This window comes from Lithobates pipiens, unplaced genomic scaffold (genome assembly GCF_037356315.1).
Source record: "Lithobates pipiens isolate NorthernLeopardFrog02 unplaced genomic scaffold, aLitPip1_a1.2 Scaffold_93, whole genome shotgun sequence".
Lineage (NCBI taxonomy): Eukaryota > Metazoa > Chordata > Amphibia > Anura > Ranidae > Lithobates > Lithobates pipiens.
Genome location: NW_027507916.1, coordinates 651268 through 671568, shown reverse-complemented (window position 1 = coordinate 671568; position 20301 = coordinate 651268). Strand labels below are relative to the sequence as shown.

The 20301-nt window shown below is 43.9% G+C and overlaps 1 protein-coding gene across 1 annotated transcript in view; it reads left to right on the top strand.

Moving 5' to 3' along the window:
- Positions 1-20301, top strand: part of LOC143973705 (TOG array regulator of axonemal microtubules protein 2-like) — a 72124-nt gene that overhangs the window by 31611 nt on the left and 20212 nt on the right. The window contains exons 11-12 of the mRNA XM_077474556.1: positions 1915-2109; positions 5180-5318. Of these exons, the coding sequence (XP_077330682.1) occupies positions 1915-2109; positions 5180-5318 (334 nt within the window). The remainder of the gene's footprint in view (positions 1-1914; positions 2110-5179; positions 5319-20301) is intronic.

Below are 20301 nucleotides of genomic sequence, written 5' to 3'. Positions count from 1 at the left end.
GATCCTGGGCCTCCACCCAGCCACTGTGATCCTGTGCCACCACCCTGCCACTGTGATCCTGCGCCACCACCCTGCCACTGTGATCCTGTGCCACCACCCAGCCACTGTGATCCTGCGCCACCACCCAGCCACTGTGATCCTGCGCCACCACCCAGCCACTGTTATCCTGTGCCACCACCCTGCCACTGTGATCCTGTGCCACCACCCTGCCACTGTGATCCTGTGCCACCACCCTGCCACTGTGATCCTGAGCCACCACCCTGCCACTGTAATCCTGCGCCACCACCCTGCCACTGTGATCCTGCGCCACCACCCTGCCACTGTGATCCTGGGCCACCACCCTGCCACTGTGATCCTGGGCCTCCACCCAGCCACTGTGATCCTGTGCCACCACCCTGCCACTGTGATCCTGCGCCACCACCCTGCCACTGTGATCCTGTGCCACCACCCAGCCACTGTGATCCTGCGCCACCACCCAGCCACTGTGATCCTGCGCCACCACCCTGCCACTGTTATCCTGTGCCACCACCCTGCCACTGTCATCCTGTGCCACCACCCTGCCACTGTGATCCTGGGCCACCACCCTGCCACTGTGATCCTGGGCCACCACCCTGCCACTGTGATCCTGGGCCACCACCCTGCCACTGTGATCCTGGGCCACCACCCTGCCACTGTGATCCTGGGCCACCACCCTGCCACTGTGATCCAGCGCCACCACCCTGCCACTGTGATCCAGCGCCACCACCCTGCCACTGTGATCCAGCGCCACCTCCCTGCCACTGTGATCCAGCGCCACCACCCTGCCACTGTGATCCAGCGCCACCACCCTGCCACTGTGATCCAGCGCCACCACCCTGCCACTGTGATCCAGCGCCACCACCCTGCCACTGTGATCCAGCGCCACCACCCTGCCACTGTGATCCAGCGCCACCACCCTGCCACTGTGATCCAGCGCCACCACCCTGCCACTGTGATGCAGCGCCACCACCCTGCCACTGTGATCCGGGGCCACCACCCTGCCACTGTGATCCTGTGTATCCTAATACTTATATTACCCCTACTACTACTAATACCCCTACTACTTCTGTTACCCCTATTACTTCTATTACCTCTACTACTACTACTTCTATTACCCCTACTACTACTACTACTATTACCCCTACTACTACTTCTATTACTATTTCTTCTATTACCCCTACTACTACTACTACTATTACTACTACTACTACCCCTACTACATCTGTTATCCCTACTACTGCTACTACTTTTATTACCCCTACTACTAATACCACCTCTATTACCCAATGCTCCAACCTCCCTGCTACTGTGAGATAGAGGGACATGTAAGCATACTGTCCAAGATGAGATAGAGGGACATGTAAGCAGACAGTGAAGGTTGTCGCAGCAAAGATGTGGGCGTGTCTTGTTGGGAGTGGGCAGGGCTAAATAGGGTGAAAGTTCGATCAATCAAGATACCCACCCCCATCTTTTTTTCTTTTGCTTGCCTGCATGGGGACGTGCCACAGGAAACTGATCCTCCCAGTGAGCAGTTGTGGAGGGGGGCGTATCAGCACAAGTCTGACCACTGGAAGACAGGTAGGCTGTTCTCCCAGCACAGCCACCAAACTGACCACACTAGGAACAATGTGCTTCTATGCCAAGTGTGGTCAGTTTAAGAAAGGAAAGCAGAGGGACTGACAGGCTTACCAGGGATGGTCACATAGAGGAAGCAATACAAAGAGAACCGGAGACTTCCTCATACCTGTACGTGGGACAGCAGGCACATATCAGGGGGAGGGGATGTTGGAGGGGAACAGATTTTTTAAGGATTTCCAGATAAAATGACACCAAGTGTGGTGGAGATACGAAGGTCTGGAGACTTTGTATGGTAAGTCTCTGATTGGTGTATTCCAGATTCCGTGTCAGTGACCTCTTTCACCCTGAGCGGACTGAACACCGTCCCCATCAGTGCGGAGAAGAGAAGAGGAGGGACCAACATGGCCAACAAGACCAACATGAGCCTCAACAAATGGGTCAGTCGACCATCCCTGCCCAGCATCCCGACCATCAACCCGGAACCTACCGTGAGCGACTTCCGCCATTCTTCCGGTAACTTCCCATGGACATTGAGACTGAGGCTCCATCACGCTGTGCGTTTAGCCCCGGGGCATGAGGCTCTGAGGTTCCGGTGTGGTCAGAGGGCCCAGGCGTCCCCTCCAGTCCAGGCAGGGATAGGTGCTAATCTGTACTGTACGGTGCTGCGCTGTACTGCACGGTGCTGCGCTGTACTGCACGGTGCTGCGCTGTACTGCACGGTGCTGCGCTGTACTGCACGGTGCTGCGCTGTACTGTACGGTGCTGCGCTGTACTGCACGGTGCTGCGCTGTACTGCATGTTGCTGCACTGTACTGTATGGTGCTGCGCTGTACTGCATGGTACTGCATGTTGCTGCACTGTACTGTATGGTGCTGCGCTGTACTGCATGTTGCTGCACTGTACTGTATGGTGCTGCATGGTACCACATGGTAAGGTACCGCATGGTGCTGCTCTGTACCGCATGGTGCTGCTCTGTACCGCATGGTGCTGCTTTGTACTGTATGGTGCTGCTCTGTATCACATCATGTTGCTCTGTATCGCATGGTTCTGCTCTATACTGTATGGTGCTGCGCTGTACTGTATGGTGCTGCGCTGTACTGCATGGTGCTATTCCGTACTGCATGGTGCTATTCTGTACTGTATGGTGCTGCTCTATACTGTCTGGTGCTGCACTGTACTGTATGGTGCTGCACTGTACTGTATGGTGCTGCTCTGTACTGTATGGTGCTGCGCTGTATTGCAGGGTGCTATTCTGTACTGTATGGTGCTATTCTGTACTGCATGGTGCTAATCTGTACTGCATGGTGCTATTCTGTACTGTATGGTGCTGCTCTATACTGTATGGTGCTGTGCTGTACTGTATGGTGCTGCGCTGTATTGCAGGGTGCTATTCTGTACTGTATGGTGCTATTCTGTACTGTATGGTGCTGCTCTATACTGTATGGTGCTGCTCTGTACTGTATGGTGCTGCGCTGTATTGCAGGGTGCTATTCTGTACTGCAGGGTGCTATTCTGTACTGCAGGGTGCTGCTCTGTACTGCAGGGTGCTGCTCTGTACTGTATGGTGCTGCGCTGTATTGCAGGGTGCTATTCTGTACTGTATGGTGCTATTCTGTACTGTATGGTGCTGCGCTGTACTGTATGGTGCTGCGCTGTACTGTATGGTGCTGTGCTGTACTGTATGGTGCTGTGCTGTATACAGGGTGCTATTCTGTACTGCATGGTGCTATTCTGTACTGTATGGTGCTGCTCTGTACTGTATGATGCTGCGCTGTATTGCAGGGTGCTATTCTGAACTGCATTGTGCTGCGCTGTACTGTATTGTGCTGCGCTGTACTGTATTGTGCTGCGCTGTACTGCATGTTGCTGCACTGTACTGTATGGTGCTGCGCTGTACTGTATGGTGCTGCTCTGTACTGTATGGTGCTGCTCTGTACTGTATGGTGCTGTGCTGTATTGCAGGGTGCTATTCTGTACTGTATGGTGCTGCGCTGTACTGTATGGTGCTGCGCTGTACTGTATGGTGCTGTGCTGTACTGTATGGTGCTGTGCTGTATGCAGGGTGCTATTCTGTACTGCATGGTGCTGCGCTGTATTGCAGGGTGCTATTCTGTACTGTATGGTGCTATTCTGTACTGTATGGTGCTGCGCTGTACTGTATGGTGCTGCGCTGTACTGTATGGTGCTGTGCTGTACTGTATGGTGCTGTGCTGTATGCAGGGTGCTATTCTGTACTGCATGGTGCTGCGCTGTATTGCAGGGTGCTATTCTGTACTGTATGGTGCTATTCTGTACTGTATGGTGCTGCGCTGTACTGTATGGTGCTGCACTGTACTGTATGGTGCTGTGCTGTATGCAGGGTGCTATTCTGTACTGCATGGTGCTATTCTGTACTGTATGGTGCTGCTCTGTACTGTATGATGCTGCGCTGTATTGCAGGGTGCTATTCTGTACTGTATTGTGCTGCGCTGTACTGTATTGTGCTGCGCTGTACTGCATGTTGCTGCGCTGTACTGTATCGTGCTGCATGGTGCTGTACTGCATGGTGCTGTACTGCATGTTGCTGCACTGTACTGTATGGTGCTGCGCTGTACTGTATGGTGCTGCTCTGTACTGTATGGTGCTGCTCTGTACTGTATGGTGCTGTGCTGTATTGCAGGGTGCTATTCTGTACTGTATGGTGCTGCGCTGTACTGTATGGTGCTGCGCTGTACTGTATGGTGCTGTGCTGTACTGTATGGTGCTGTGCTGTATGCAGGGTGCTATTCTGTACTGCATGGTGCTGCGCTGTATTGCAGGGTGCTATTCTGTACTGTATGGTGCTATTCTGTACTGTATGGTGCTGCGCTGTACTGTATGGTGCTGCGCTGTACTGTATGGTGCTGTGCTGTACTGTATGGTGCTGTGCTGTATGCAGGGTGCTATTCTGTACTGCATGGTGCTGCGCTGTATTGCAGGGTGCTATTCTGTACTGTATGGTGCTATTCTGTACTGTATGGTGCTGCGCTGTACTGTATGGTGCTGCACTGTACTGTATGGTGCTGTGCTGTATGCAGGGTGCTATTCTGTACTGCATGGTGCTATTCTGTACTGTATGATGCTGCGCTGTATTGCAGGGTGCTATTCTGTACTGTATTGTGCTGCACTGTACTGTATGGTGCTGCACTGTACTGCATGTTGCTGCACTGTACTGTATGGCGCTGCATGGTACTGTACTGCATGGTGCTGTACTGCATGTTGCTGCACTGTACTGTATGGCGCTGCATGGTGCTGTACTGCATGGTGCTGTACTGCATGTTGCTGCACTGTACTGTATGGTGCTGCACTGTACTGCATGTTGCTGCACTGTACTGTATGGCGCTGCATGGTACTGTACCGCATGGTGCTGTACTGCATGTTGCTGCACTGTACTGTATGGCGCTGCATGGTACTGTACCGCGTGGTGCTGCTCTGTGATGCATGGTGCTAATCTGTACTGCGTCATGCGCCACTGTGGCCGATCAACATTTCAGGCCGGCTGATTCATAAGAGATGATTGCACTGAACGCGTTTATTGAGGTGTTTCTGTTGTTTTCTGTCGCAGCGTTTTCCCTGCCGGCCTCCTTGGTGGACCTCTCGGAGTGGGATACAGACTCTCAGGACAGCGGGCCCAGCTCCGGTCCAATGTCCCACCCAGAACAAGGCATGATAGAGGCTCTGAAGTGGCTGAACCACAAGGACTGGTAAGACGCCTCCTGATTTGTGCCGACCGCCATATCCCAACGCACAGAGATCTCTGACTCCTACATCAGATGAACTCCAATCACACTGCTAAACACACAGAAAATACATAGAAGAGAACTGGATCCATCCAGCCCTGAGGTTTACACTGCTCTGCCACTCAGCACAGCCCTGTCTGGTGACCCGACTTTTCTTTACTGCATAAGTAGGTCACCTCCCCACCCCCATCCGGTGATTGGACAGTAAAGGAGAAGCAGCACACTGATGAGCTCATCACTCTGCTCTCTCCTGCAATCACCATGCCCCATGTGCTGATTGGCACCTTCAGCTGTATTTGCACCCCCATCTCTGAGTTCTGCTGTACAGAGCAGGGATGAGTATTTTCACGAGTACTCCTGAAAATGCTCCTGATTTAGAAACGGATACTTTGTGGTGCGATTTGCATCCATTTAAAATGAATGGGTGCAAATTTCACTGCAATGAATTTCATGCATCTCATCACATGCGGTTTCCCGCGCTGCTCCTGTGGGAACCCGGGCTGAAATCACTGTGACAAGCCTGGGATCACACACAGGAGCGATGGGGGAAGCCGCATGTGGAATCGCACCACATTCCTGTTCAAATCGCATGCGATTTTTTTTTTTTTTGCAGTGCAATTCGCGCCCATTCATTTGTATGGATGCAAATCGCACTGCAAAGTATCAGTACTCAGTATCGGAGAGTATTTGACCAAAAGTATCAGTACTCACCAATAAAAAAAAAATATCAGTGCACCCCTAGTACAAAATCCTGGGAAGGTACCTGCATTTCAAATATCACAATTATTATAAAATAAAAATATTTTTTCCAAATAAAATATTAAAAATAAAAAAATATATAAAATATTCTAAAATAATACAATTACTGAATAATAAGTAATAATGATTATCGGGTTACATTAATATAGAATGGAAGTAACAATAAATATTATGAAATGGAAGTAATAATATATAATGTGATGGAAGAAATAATATATGACACAGAATAGGAGTAACCATATATAATATGGTATGAAAGTATCAATATATAATGTGATAAAAGTAACAATATACAGTATAATATATAATATAAAAAACAATAAATAATACCCAATTGAAGTAACAATATATAATTTGGAATATATGTGATAATATATAATATGTGATGGAATTATCAATATATAATAGAAATAACAATAAATAATATCTGATAGAAGTATTAATATATATAATAAGGAATAAAAGTAACAATACTGTATATAATATGGGATAGAAGTAAAAATATATAATACAAAATAGAAGTAACAATAAATATCTCTTTAAAAAAAAATAAAAAAAAATAATATCTGATAGAAGTATCAATATAATATAATAAGGGATAGAATAAACAATACTGTATGTAATATATATGGGATTGAAGTAACAATATACAGTATAATATATAATAGAAGAAACAATAAATAATACCTAATTTAAGTAACAATATATTATTTGGAATATATGTAATAATATATAATATGTGATGGAATTATCAATATATAATAGAAATAACAATAAATAATATCTGATAGAAGTACCAATATATAATAAGGAATAGGAGTAACAATACTGTATATAATATGGGATGGAAGTAAAAATATATAATACAAAATAGAAGTAACAATAAATATCTCTTTAAAAAAAAATAAAAAAAATAATATCTGATAGAAGTATCAATATAATATAATAAGGGATAGAATAAACAATACTGTATGTAATATATATGGGATTGAAGTAACAATATACAGTATAATATATAATAGAAGAAACAATAAATAATACCTAATTTAAGTAACAATATATTATTTGGAATATATGTAATAATATATAATATGTGATGGATTTATCAATATATAATAGAAATAACAATAAATAATATCTGATAGAAGTATTAATATATATAATAAGGAATAAAAGTAACAATACTGTATATAATATGGGATAGAAGTAAAAATATATAATACAAAATAGAAGTAACAATAAATATCTCTTTAAAAAAAAATAAAAAAAAATAATATCTGATAGAAGTATCAATATAATATAATAAGGGATAGAATAAACAATACTGTATGTAATATATATGGGATTGAAGTAACAATATACAGTATAATATATAATAGAAGAAACAATAAATAATACCTAATTTAAGTAACAATATATTATTTGGAATATATGTAATAATATATAATATGTGATGGAATTATCAATATATAATAGAAATAACAATAAATAATATCTGATAGAAGTACCAATATATAATAAGGAATAGGAGTAACAATACTGTATATAATATGGGATGGAAGTAAAAATATATAATACAAAATAGAAGTAACAATAAATATCTCTTTAAAAAAAAATAAAAAAAAATAATATCTGATAGAAGTATCAATATAATATAATAAGGGATAGAATAAACAATACTGTATGTAATATATATGGGATTGAAGTAACAATATACAGTATAATATATAATAGAAGAAACAATAAATAATACCTAATTTAAGTAACAATATATTATTTGGAATATATGTAATAATATATAATATGTGATGGAATTATCAATATATAATAGAAATAACAATAAATAATATCTGATAGAAGTACCAATATATAATAAGGAATAGAAGTAACAATACTGTATATAATATGGGATGGAAGTTACAATATATAATATAAAATAGAAGTAACAATAAATAATTTCTCTTTAGAAAAAAAAAGAAAAACAATAAATAATATCTGATAGAAGTATCAATATATATAACAAGGAATAGAAGTAATAATAATATATAATAGGTGATGGATGTATATCAATATATTACATATTTCCAGCTGTGAATAGAGAGCGGAGATCTGCCCTTTGCTGTGTTTTTCTCTTCGTCTTGCTGTATAAAGTTCTCTTAACTAAAGATTGTTTTGCGAATCCATTTTCAAAGATTCCCACCTGGAGATCCCGCCAGGAACGGCACTTCCTGTCTCAGACTGAGTCCTCTAAGCCTCACAATTAGAAGCAGCAAAAATGATTTGCCATCCAATATTTGTAATTCTGTTCAGCCTGCAGTCTACTTTCTTCACTGCAGGTGGCGCTCAACCGCAGAGGCATTGCAGGGGAGAGAAAGTCAAGAGGAACATGGTTCTTCTATGGTTTCCTGGGTCACTGGGAAAGCTAGCCGATTGGATGCTGCTGCCCCATCATGTGACTCTAGCAGCCATCTTGGGTCAGTCAGAGCCTATTTCTAGCCCTGGCTCTCAGGCTTGGCACGCATTTCCCGTGTGGGTAGCGTAGGGACAGGTCACCCATCTGACATGGACAGGGAATCGTTTTGTTGTCGGGTTGTTTTGTGCAAATGATTTGTGTGTTTTGAAGTTTTGCTTTTTGTTGTAAATATGAAAACGAAATAAAAAAAAATTACTTGATTAGAAAAAAAAAATAGTGCCAGAGAGAGGTTCTAGAGGGAAAGGATAGAGACCCCCAAACCCCTGTGGAGACCTCCCCATTGGCAGGGCCGGATTAACATAGGGGCTATTGGAGCTGCAGCTCCAGGCCCCTTTCTCAAGATAGGCCCATTTGCCCAAAAAAAAAAAAAAGAAAAGAAGATTGACTTCGAGGATTGTAGCTCGGCGATCATATTCGGGGGGTAGGTAGCTAAAGACCCACTCCAGCACTGGTTAAAATACAGGGCTCCTTGCGCAGCCTGTCAGAAGCTGCATACAGAGCGGCAGTATAAATACAAGCTGGAACACTCTGCAGCAGACGGAGAGGATGAACTCACAGAGCTTATAATAATTATTTGTATATTACTTATGATAATTAACCCCTTGGCAACCAGGCCCATTCTGAGACTTCTCTCCTACATGTAAAAATCATCATTTTTTTATGCTAGAAAATTACTCAGAACCCTCAAGCATTATATATTGTTTTAGCAGAGACCCTATGGAATAAAATGGTGGTATTTGCAACTTTTTATGTTTCATTCATAAAAAAAACCCACTAAAGTTATCACGATTTTTTGTTGTGTATTAAGCGATGCTTTACATTTTTTTACAGGTTACATGTTTAGAGTTACAGAGGAGGTCTAGTGCTAGAATTATTGCTCTCGCTCTAATGATCTTGGCGTATGTAACCTGTGTGTATCTGGCTCTGATACTAACCAGTGCCTACCCAGGGACTGACTAGTATCTCTCCCCAGCCTGTCCCCACACACCCTCTCACCCGCTGACCTGTGAATGGGACAATCTCTACCGCAGTGTTATTGTGTTCTGCCAGTGAATACAATGATTAGTGTTGCTAACTATAGCTGGCAGCACTGATTGTTTTGGGGAAAACCTGACAGGCTGGTTGTACTCAGGTCGTTTAATAGGTTGACTTGTGTAAAACCAGCTAGCCCGTACATAGATCGACTATGGCTGGTCTCTGCTTAATTGGTGTAATTTCAATCCATGTATGGCCCGCTTAACCACTACGCAGTCCCTAATCATCCTTCCACAAACCTTTACATTTTTCCTTCCCAGATTACTTCATCCTCCTCTCCTATACATAGTGCCCACTGTCATACTCTCCACACTTCTCTCCTATACATAGTGCCCACTGTCATACTCTCCACACTCCTCTCCTATACATAGTGCCCACTGTCATACTCTCCACACTTCTCTCCTATACATAGTGCCCACTGTCATACTCTCCACACTTCTCTCCTATACATAGTGCCCACTGTCATACTCTCCACACTTCTCTCCTATACATAGTGCCCACTGTCATACTCTCCACACTTCTCTCCTATACATAGTGCCCACTGTCATACTCTCCACACTTCTGTCCTATACATAGTGCCCACTGTCATACTCTCCACACTTCTCTCCTGTACATACAGCTCACTGTCATACTCTCCACACTTCTCTCCTATACATAGTGCCCACTGTCATACTCTCCACACTTCTCTCCTATACATAGTGCCCACTGTCATACTCTCCACACTTCTCTCCTGTACATACAGCTCACTGTCATACTCTCCACACTTCTCTCCTATACATAACGCCCGCTGTCATATCCTACACACTCCTCACCTGTACATAGTGCCCGCTGTCATACCCTTCATACTCCTCACCTACAGTGGTGTGAAAAAGTGTTTGCCCCCTTCCTCATTTCCTGTTCCTTTGCATGTTTGTCACACTTAAGTGTTTCGGAACATCAAACCAATTTAAACAATAGTCAAGGACAACACAAGTAAACACAAAATGCAATTTGTAAATGAAGGTGTTTATTATTAAAGGTGAAAAAAAATCCAAACCATCATGGCCCTGTGTGAAAAAAAATCCAAACCATCATGGCCCTGTGTGAAAAAAAATCCAAACCATCATGGCCCTGTGTGAAAAAGTGATTGCCCCCCTTGTTAAAACATACTATAACTGTGGTTGTCCACACCTGAGTTCAATTTCTCTAGCCACACCCAGGCCTGATTATTGCCACACCTGTTCACAATCAAGGCATCACTTAAATAGGAGCTGCTTGACACAGTAAGGTCCACCAGAAGATCCTTAAGGCCGGGTTCACACTATAGCGATGCGGGAACGCTGCGAATCCGCGGCATTTTCCCGCATCGCTCACCTCCCGCCGGCAGTTCACACTGCCCTATGCGGACGGCTGGGGGTGTCAATGTTATGTTAATGACACCCCCAGATCCGTCGGCATATCGCAGTGCGATCTGCCGACTCGCACAGGAATCGGATCGCATGGTGTGAACCCCCATGCGATCCGATTCTGTTGCGGACCCAAAAAAGGGTCCCGTGCGAGTTCGCTGCGGGAGCGCTGCGAGTTCAGCCATACTATCTGTATGGCTGAACTCGCAGCGCTACGGAGATCAGATGTGATTTGCTGTGCGAATCACATCCGGATCTCCCCCCGCAGCGGTGTGAACCGGGCCTAAAAGCTACACATCATGCCGAGACCCAAAGAAATTCAGGAACAATTGAGAGAGAAAGTAATTGAGATCTATCAGTCTGGAAAGGGTTATAAAGCCATTTCCAAAGCTTTGGGAATCCAGCGAACCACAGTGAGAGTCATTATCCACAAATGGCGAAGACATGGAACAGTGGTGAACCTTCCCAGGAGTGGCCGGCCGCCAAAAATTACCCCAAGAGCGCAGCGACGACTCATCCAAGAGGTCACAAAAGACCCCACAACAACGTCCAAGGAACTGCAGGCCTCACTTGCCTCAGTTAAGGTCAGCGTTCATGCCTCCACCATCAGGAAAAGACTGGGCAAAAATGGCCTGCATGGCAGAGTTCCAAGGAGAAAACCACTGCTGAGCAAAAAGAACATCAAAGCTCGTCTCAATTTCTCCACAACACATCTTGATGATCCCCAAGACTTTTGGGACAACATTCTGTGGAGCGATGAGACAAAAGTGGAACTCTTTGGAAGGTGTGTGTCCAAGTATATCTGGCGTAGAAGGAACACTGCATTTCATAAAAAGAACATTATACCAACAGTAAAATATGGTGGTGGTAGTGTGATGGTCTGGGGCTGTTTTGCTGCTTCAGGACCTGGAAGACTTGCCGTGATAAAAGGAACTATGAATTCTGCTGTCTACCAAGAGATCCTGAAGGAGAATGTCCGACCATCTGTTCGTGTACTCAAGCTGAAACCAACTTGGGTTCTGCAGCAGGACAATGATCCTAAACACACCAGCAAGTCCACCACCGAATGGCTGAAGAAAAACAAAATGAAGACTTTGGAGTGGCCTAGCCAAAGTCCTGACCTGAATCCTATTGAGATGTTGTGGTATGACCTTAAAAAGGCCGTTCATGCTCCAAAACCCTCTAATGTAACTGAATTAGGACAATTCTGCAAAGATGAGTGGGCCAAAATTCCTCCAGGACGCTGTAAAAGCCTCATTGCACGTTATCGCAAACGCTTGGTTGCAGTTGTTGCTGCTAAGGGTGGCCCAACCAGTTATTAGGTTTAGGGGGCAATCACTTTTTCACACAGGGCCATGATGGTTTGGATTTTTTTTCACCTTTAATAATAAACACCTTCATTTACAAATTGCATTTTGTGTTTACTTGTGTTGTCCTTGACTATTGTTTAAATTGGTTTGATGTTCCGAAACACTTAAGTGTGACAAACATGCAAAGGAACAGGAAATGAGGAAGGGGGCAAACACTTTTTCACACCACTGTATACAGTGCCCACCGCCATACCCTCCATACTCCTCTCCTTTACATAGTGCCCACCTCCATACCCTCCATACTCCTCTCCTATACATAGTGCCCACTGCTATACCCTCCATACTCCTCTCCTGTACATACTACTCACTGTCATACCCTCCACACTCCTCTCCTATACATAGTGCCCACTGCCATACCTCCAACACTTCTCTCCTATACATAGTGCCCACTGTCATACCCTCCACACTCCTCTCCTGTACATACTACTCACTATCATACCCTCCATACTCCTCATATACATAGTGCCCACTGTCATACCCTCCACTCCTGTACATACTACTAACTGTCATACCCTCCATACTCCTCTCCTATACATAGTGCCCACCTTCATACCCTCCCTCCACACTCCTCTCCTGTAATTACTGCTTACTGTCCTACTCTCCTGTATATAGTGCCCACTGTCATACCCTCCACACTCTTCTCTATATAGAGAAGTCTTCTATATAGTGCCCAATGTCATACCCTCTACACTCCTCTGCTGTGCATACTGCCCACTGTCTTACCCTTCACACTCCTCTCCTGTACATAGTGCCTTCTGCCATACCCTCTGCACTCCTCTCATGTACATAGGGCCCACTGTTAGACCCTCCACATTCCTCTCCCTCACCTGCACATACTTCCCACTTTTATACCATCCACACTCCTCCCCTATGCCTCTTACCCACAAAAACTGTTCTTTAAAATTATATGTTAAAATTATATTGTTAGGTGTGACCTCAACAAGTCACCTATTTGTCAGGTTATGTTACCGTTTCCCAATTGTTAGTTAGAGTTCTTATCTGAGCAAAGAGACACAGAAGTATTCAGTATTTCTGCTCAGAAGTCCGTCGTTAACTCTAACTGTCTCTGACTGACTGTGGCTCTGAGGCTTGTTTATTACATCTTTTATAGACAGAAAAGGGCAAACATCAGCAAATGTAAAAAAAACAACATTTTCAAAGTAAAGACAATTCTCCGGGTGTTATCAGCTGATAAGACAATCTTCTGGGCGTAGACTGCTTTTTAGGGCTGATGCGGCCTCTTCTTGATGAGTACGTGACAAAAGATGACGAATGTGGATTTTACAGAGAAGGATAGAAAAATATAAGACATAAGGTCAACCATTTTGTTTCAACATATACCTTAATCCTTACATTTCCCCCTTTGACATCACCCCTCCCTCTTGCCCTGGGTCCACCTGAACAAGTTCTAGTCAGCCTATATCCAGAGTACTCTCCCTGACCGCGAGTTGTCAGAGGGGTATACACCCATCCCCCTGGACAGTACCAACATCTAAAATTCAGGAAGAGTGGCTTTTCTGACAGATGGGTGATGTCAAGAAACTAAATCTACCTATCTTCACAAAAGTTCCATCTTTTCCGCATCATTTACCTTGGCTTTCTTGCAAAAGCACATAAACAACTTAAAGCATGCATAAAAGAAAAATACGAATAAGAGCACCACTATAATTGTCATTGCTGCCTTCTTAACCCAAGAGAATAACCCTGAGAAACTAAAAGTTCCACCAAACGGATCCCAGTCGCGACCAATATTTCGGGCCTTCACGGTGTTGTGCAATGATGTCATAATAATCAGGTACCTCAATACTGGTGTTATGTATCCAAGTACAGCACTCATAGTCCTCAGTAGTTTCACAGAGTCCTGTCAGTGCTGCACTCATACTTTCAATTGCTAATTCATGTAATTCTAATTGTTAATGCTACTGTTAGCAAGGTCAGTATAGTTTATAGGAACTGCCATCAGTGGTATACTTGCTGTACTGGGGTGTAATTTGCTACAAATCCAACATTTCTCATATCCTGACTTCTGGGCATAAGCATATTTAAACTTCAGTAATAACATTTTTTTAGAAAATCCTTCATCCTTGTGTATTTTATTCTGTGAGGTAACCAAACTATTAGCCAGGATTACTGAAACAATAAAAAGATACATGTTGTCATTTGCCAACTGGCTCCTTTTTACAATGAGAAGCGTGGATCCAGGTAGGTTTCCCTTCCAATTTCACTGAGGTTGCTGTAATCAATAGCACCTGGAAAGGACCTTCAAACCTTGGTTCCAGTGTCTTTCTGGTATGTTTCTTTACATACACATAGTCTCCTGGTTGTAGATCATGAGTACCTGTGACAGAATTAGGGTCTGGAAGAGAAGAATACACACTCTTGTGGATTTTAGTCAGACGCTGTTGCAACTGTATTACATACGTAGTTAAACTATCACATTGTAATTGCATACTTTGAGGAAAATATAAACCTAATCTAGGTGCACTTCCAAACAGTATTTCATATGGGGATAACCCTGTTTTTCCTGTTGGGGTGTACCTAATAGAGAACAAAGCTAAAGCTAGGCACTCAGGCCATGGTTTGTTTAACTCTTGCATAGCTTTTTGTATTTTCAGCTTGATTGTACCATTTACTCTTTCTACTGATCCTGAACTCTGTGGGTGGTAAGGAGTATGAAAACTTTGTTGAACCCCTAACATTGCCATCACATTTTGCATTATTTCTCCCGTGAAATGTGTCCCCCTATCTGATTCTATTGTTTCTGGGAGACCAAACCTAGGTATCAGCTCAGTAATCAGTTTCTTGGCGGTGGCTTTTGCCGTAGCTGATTTCACAGGATAACTTTCGGACCAGCCTGAAAAATAGGCAGATGCACACGAGAACAAATTCAAAGGGGCCGCTCTTAGGCATTTGTATGTAGTCAATCTGCAGTCTCTGAAAGGGATATTGGGCCCGGACCTGATGTTTACGTGGGGTTTTCACTCTCTGTCCTGGGTTATTAATCAGACAGATTTGGCATGCAGCACAGTAGTTCCTTGCAGTACTACTGAATCCAGGGGCTAGCCATCCTTGGCTTACAATCCTATACATAGAATTGGAGCTGACATGAGTGGGTAAGTGAACAGCCGCTGCCATTGCTGGGTATAGAGAACCGGGTAGACATATTTTGTCTCCTTCTCTCCATACATTGTCAAGGCCTGGTGCAGCTCCCTCTTTAACCCAACGGTCCTTCTCAATAGCCCCTGCTTGTTCCTGTAGTTCCATTAGCTGCTGCCATGTGGTTTCGGGCATACTCACCTGTACCGTGGCTAAGGTCTCAGGGCTTACTTCCCCTAGAGCTGCCTTCTTTGCAGTTAAATCTGCAAATGCGTTTCCTTTTGCCTCAGTTGTTTTTGCGCTCGTGTGTGCCGCTATCTTCATGATGGCTACTCTTATAACCTTTTGAAGATTGTTCAGGACTCTTTTGATTCCTTCACCATGTTTAACAGGTGTGCCTGCTGCTGTAAGGTAACCTCTAGCTTTCCATATGTGGCCATAATCATGTGCAACACCGTAGGCGTATGCGGAATCAGTGTAAATGTTCCCTTCTTGTCCCTCCAAGTGTTCTAGGGCTTTCTCTAGAGCGGTTAGTTCCGCTTCTTGTGCCGACATGTGTGCTGGTAATGACTTTGCCTCAATTACCTGTGTGTCCGTTACCACAGCATAACCTGTGTGATATTTACCTTTGTCATCGGCAAATCTACTACCATCTATGTACAGTGTGTGTTCTGCATTTGCAATGGGTATGTCTGTGACATGTGGGAACCCCGTGGTTTCTTGTTCCATAAGTTGAAAACAATCGTGTTCATCAGATGTTATGTCCTGGAACGAAAGTGTGTCAGAATCCTGAGTATCTTGTGCTGTGTCTACACCATTATCATCATTACTCCCCCCTGTCAAATCTGTCTGTAATGGTAAAAGCTGTGCTAAGTTAAAAGAAGTGCATCGCTGAAAGGTAACATTGGGAGGTAGGAGCAAAGTGCATTGTAGACGCAGCTGCCTTGCCATTGATATGTGTTTTGGTTGGAACTGTGATAAGATGGCGTGTATGTCATGTGTGGTATGTACCACTACAGGATTGTCTAAGACAATTTCTGAGGATTTGTCAATGATAATTGACACTGCTGCAACTGCTCGTACACAGGACGGTGATCCTCTAGAGACAGGATCGAGAGCCGCCGAGAAGTATGCTACCGGCCTTTGTTTGATGTGTTGTTGTGTCAACACCCCTGTTGCGTGTCCCGTGATTTCAGCAATGTACAAATGAAATGTTTTGGTATAGTCAGGGATCCCGATCGCAGGTGCCGAAATTAGTAACCTTTTTAAGGTGCTAAAAGATTCATGACCTGCTTCTGTGAGTACATAGGGTACTATTTTCAAGCAATCATATAATGGCTGCATCAGAGAACTGGCATGTGGTATCCATTGTCTACAATATGATACCATTCCCAGAAACATACGAAGTTGCTTAAAGTTGCGTGGGATATTCATTTGTCTTATGGCCTGGACTCGGTCTTCAGTGAGATGTCGAGTACCCTGGGATATACAGTGGCCCAAAAAGACAACCTTTTTCTGACATACCTGTAACTTAGTTCTATTCACCTTGCACCCTTTTTCAGCCAGGAATTGTAACAATGAGAGAGTGGCTTTTAAACAAGTATCGTTATCCGGACAACATAACAATAGGTCATCTACATATTGCAACAATACACAAGTGTCAGGCGGTAGCCATTCTCCTATTTTTACCTTTTAAGGTTTAGTCAGTGGGGCATCAGTCAGGAGTCCGTCATAACCACTTATGGGTATGGTGTCACGGGACGTCATGTGTGGAGGGACTACTGAATCAGACAACAGACTGCGTGACGCTCCTGTGTCAACCAAACAAGGAATATGTTTACCTTCCACCTTCATCAACATGTGGAGCATTTTGTTCTCTGATTCAGCTAGGACTGGGGCAAGTCATGCGGTCGGATCGTCCCTATCATTGGTACGCCTCTGTCTGTAGTCCCTCGTGTCTCTGTCCGTGTTTCCTTCCTGTTCGTCTTTTATTCTTTTCCTACAGTCTCTTTTTATATGTCCCACCTTGTTGCAGTAATAACAGGTAAGAGGTTTACGGGAGGAATTCCCTCCTTCATTGACCCGGGCAACAGTGTTAACTCCCGGTGTCCTTCTGGGTTTAGTTTCTGCTAAATCAGCCTCTATGCCTTGTGCTTTCTGCAACAATGTTCCTCTGTCCCGTATGGCTCTCCATTCGGGAGTACATGCCTTCAGTTTGTCACCTATTTGGGGTACTAGTCCTTCCATAAACTGTCGATTGAAAGCCCTAATGGTGACGGGTAGGGCTAAATCTAGACCTTCGTCAGCCATCATGCTTTCCATGTTGAGGTAAAATTCTGTAACAGTCTGACCTGGGGCCTGTTTTATGGGCGCTGTCGAACCCCTTTCCTGCTGTTTCCCTTGGCAAAATTCTCGTAACTGAGCAATAAACAGGGGTCTAGAGTCTATATGACGGGGGTGTACTCCTGGCGGATCTGCCGCTGGATCCCCTTGTGGTCTATGTGGAGCAATTTCATTCATAAATTGATTAAACATCGTTAGTGTCATTTTATGTCTACACAAATCTTCCCCATCTTGCCAAGTTGCTTCATGTGTGTCTAGTAATTGTGTCACGAATCTACAGAATGCGGCAGGTTTTGCTACGGGATCAGGAGCATTCTGTATTAATGCCATAAGAGTGTCAGCCGACCAAGGTGTCCATGTCCTCAGAACGACTTGTCGGGTCACTGTAGGTGGCTGTCCTGCTTGACCCGCATTTGGATTATTTACTTGTATTACCCTAGTCCGACTATGGACTGGAGCTACGGGCTCTGGTCTTTGAGCGCCGCAATGTACACATTCCTGTGCCCAGTCTGTGTTCTGGGTACCGCATACTCGGCATACCCATCCTCTTCCTCTTAAGGAAGGATAAAGTTTTGGTCTTTCATTACCTGGTGTGGTGGTGTTATAAGGAGGTGGAGTATCTCCCGTATTAACCCTATCGCCGGGAGCAGAAGGAAGACTTTTGTGTCGGACCTTCATATCCCATCCACCTTTTTCCTGACAATACTCCCATCCCTCCTCTTTAGCCCTGTTGGAAACCTTAATTAAACATTGTATTTGTGATACCCATCTGTTCTGCAATATCTCTCCCTGTCTGTCTCTCTTTATTTCTTCCCAACCTTCTACACTTAAGCCATTTTCTCCATCCATCCCCAATTTCTTGAGAATCCTATTTGTGCCCTGTGCCTTATCCTTCCCATACAACATTGTAATTATGTCTTTAACAGCATAACATTTCTGAGATTCCTCCTGGGGTTTACCATGTGTCTGGCCCATTTTGACAGTCCTGCCTAGGTGGCGTTTGGATCACTTACTAAGTGTCTCGTTGCCTTCTCCTCCTAGGGTGCCAAAATACTAAAAACCTCTCCTAGATGAGATTTCTGAAATCGAATTACCTTATATGCTAGCCAACTGACAAATATTATGACCAGACTGACGGCTACAACATATACAAGCATTCCCTTTTGGTGGCCAAACACATATGACTAGGTCTCCGGGCTTTGTGGAGACATTATCCCTTCCCATTACCATGGAATCTCTCAGCATTCGTTTCTTATTCCTGCTTTATTGAGGCAGTCAGGACTTATACTTTCAACCCGTTTTTAGGCTCATGAATCAAAAAGCGTATATCAAACTTAAGTGTCGGACCCCCAAAGTACTCTTACGAGTTAAGGGCGCATTCCGTTACCCATTGGGATGATATATGTTTCAATTCACACCATACAAACAGGGCTTATCTCATTCACAACAGACAGATGACAAGTAGACAGACAAGAAACAACGGTAACATAAGCCAAAATATTAAGTTCAAGACCCGCTTACTACAGAGGTTGGTGTTTACCTGAAGAACAATTCAGACAGATCAGGTGGGCACAAATCTAAGAAGCACAGAGTTTATAAGAAAATAAAGCTTTTCTTACCTGCGCAGGATTTGTCTGTGGTTCTTTGATGTGCCCGACCATTTCGTTCCGTCCTTATGTTCGTTCGCCTCTTGTAGTGTCTTCAGCGAGTCCCTATTCGCGGCGCCAGAAATGTTAGGTGTGACCTCAACAAGTCACCTATTTGTCAGGTTATGTTACCGTTTCCCAATTGTTAGTTAGAGTTCTTATCTGAGCAAAGAGACACAGAAGTATTCAGTATTTCTGCTCAGAAGTCCGTCGTTAACTCTAACTGTCTCTGACTGACTGTGGCTCTGAGGCTTGTTTATTACATCTTTTATAGACAGAAAAGGGCAAACATCAGCAAATGTAAAAAAAACAACATTTTCAAAGTAAAGACAATTCTCCGGGTGTTATCAGCTGATAAGACAATCTTCTGGGCGTAGACTGCTTTTTAGGGCTGATGCGGCCTCTTCTTGATGAGTACGTGACAAAAGATGACGAATGTGGATTTTACAGAGAAGGATAGAAAAATATAAGACATAAGGTCAACCATTTTGTTTCAACATATACCTTAATCCTTACAATATGTTCCTCAATGTTACCAGCTCTAGAATGGGCACTTTTGTCAGTTCAACTAAAGGAAATCTCACAGTCCTCATATTTGTTCTGCCCCATTATTAGTACTTATTTTATTTTGTAATTACTATTGCGATGTATAGAGGAACACGGGGGATGTCAGCTACTCTAAATATAGCACTTGTAAAAAAAGCATCCCTGAAAATTTTTTGAAATGTTGACAACCATGTACTTAGGCACTGCCCAAGGGCCACAGGGTCAGTAGGGGCCCCATGAGAGGCTCCGGTGATAGTAAAGCAGTAGTAAACTTTTCTAACAGTACTACTTTTT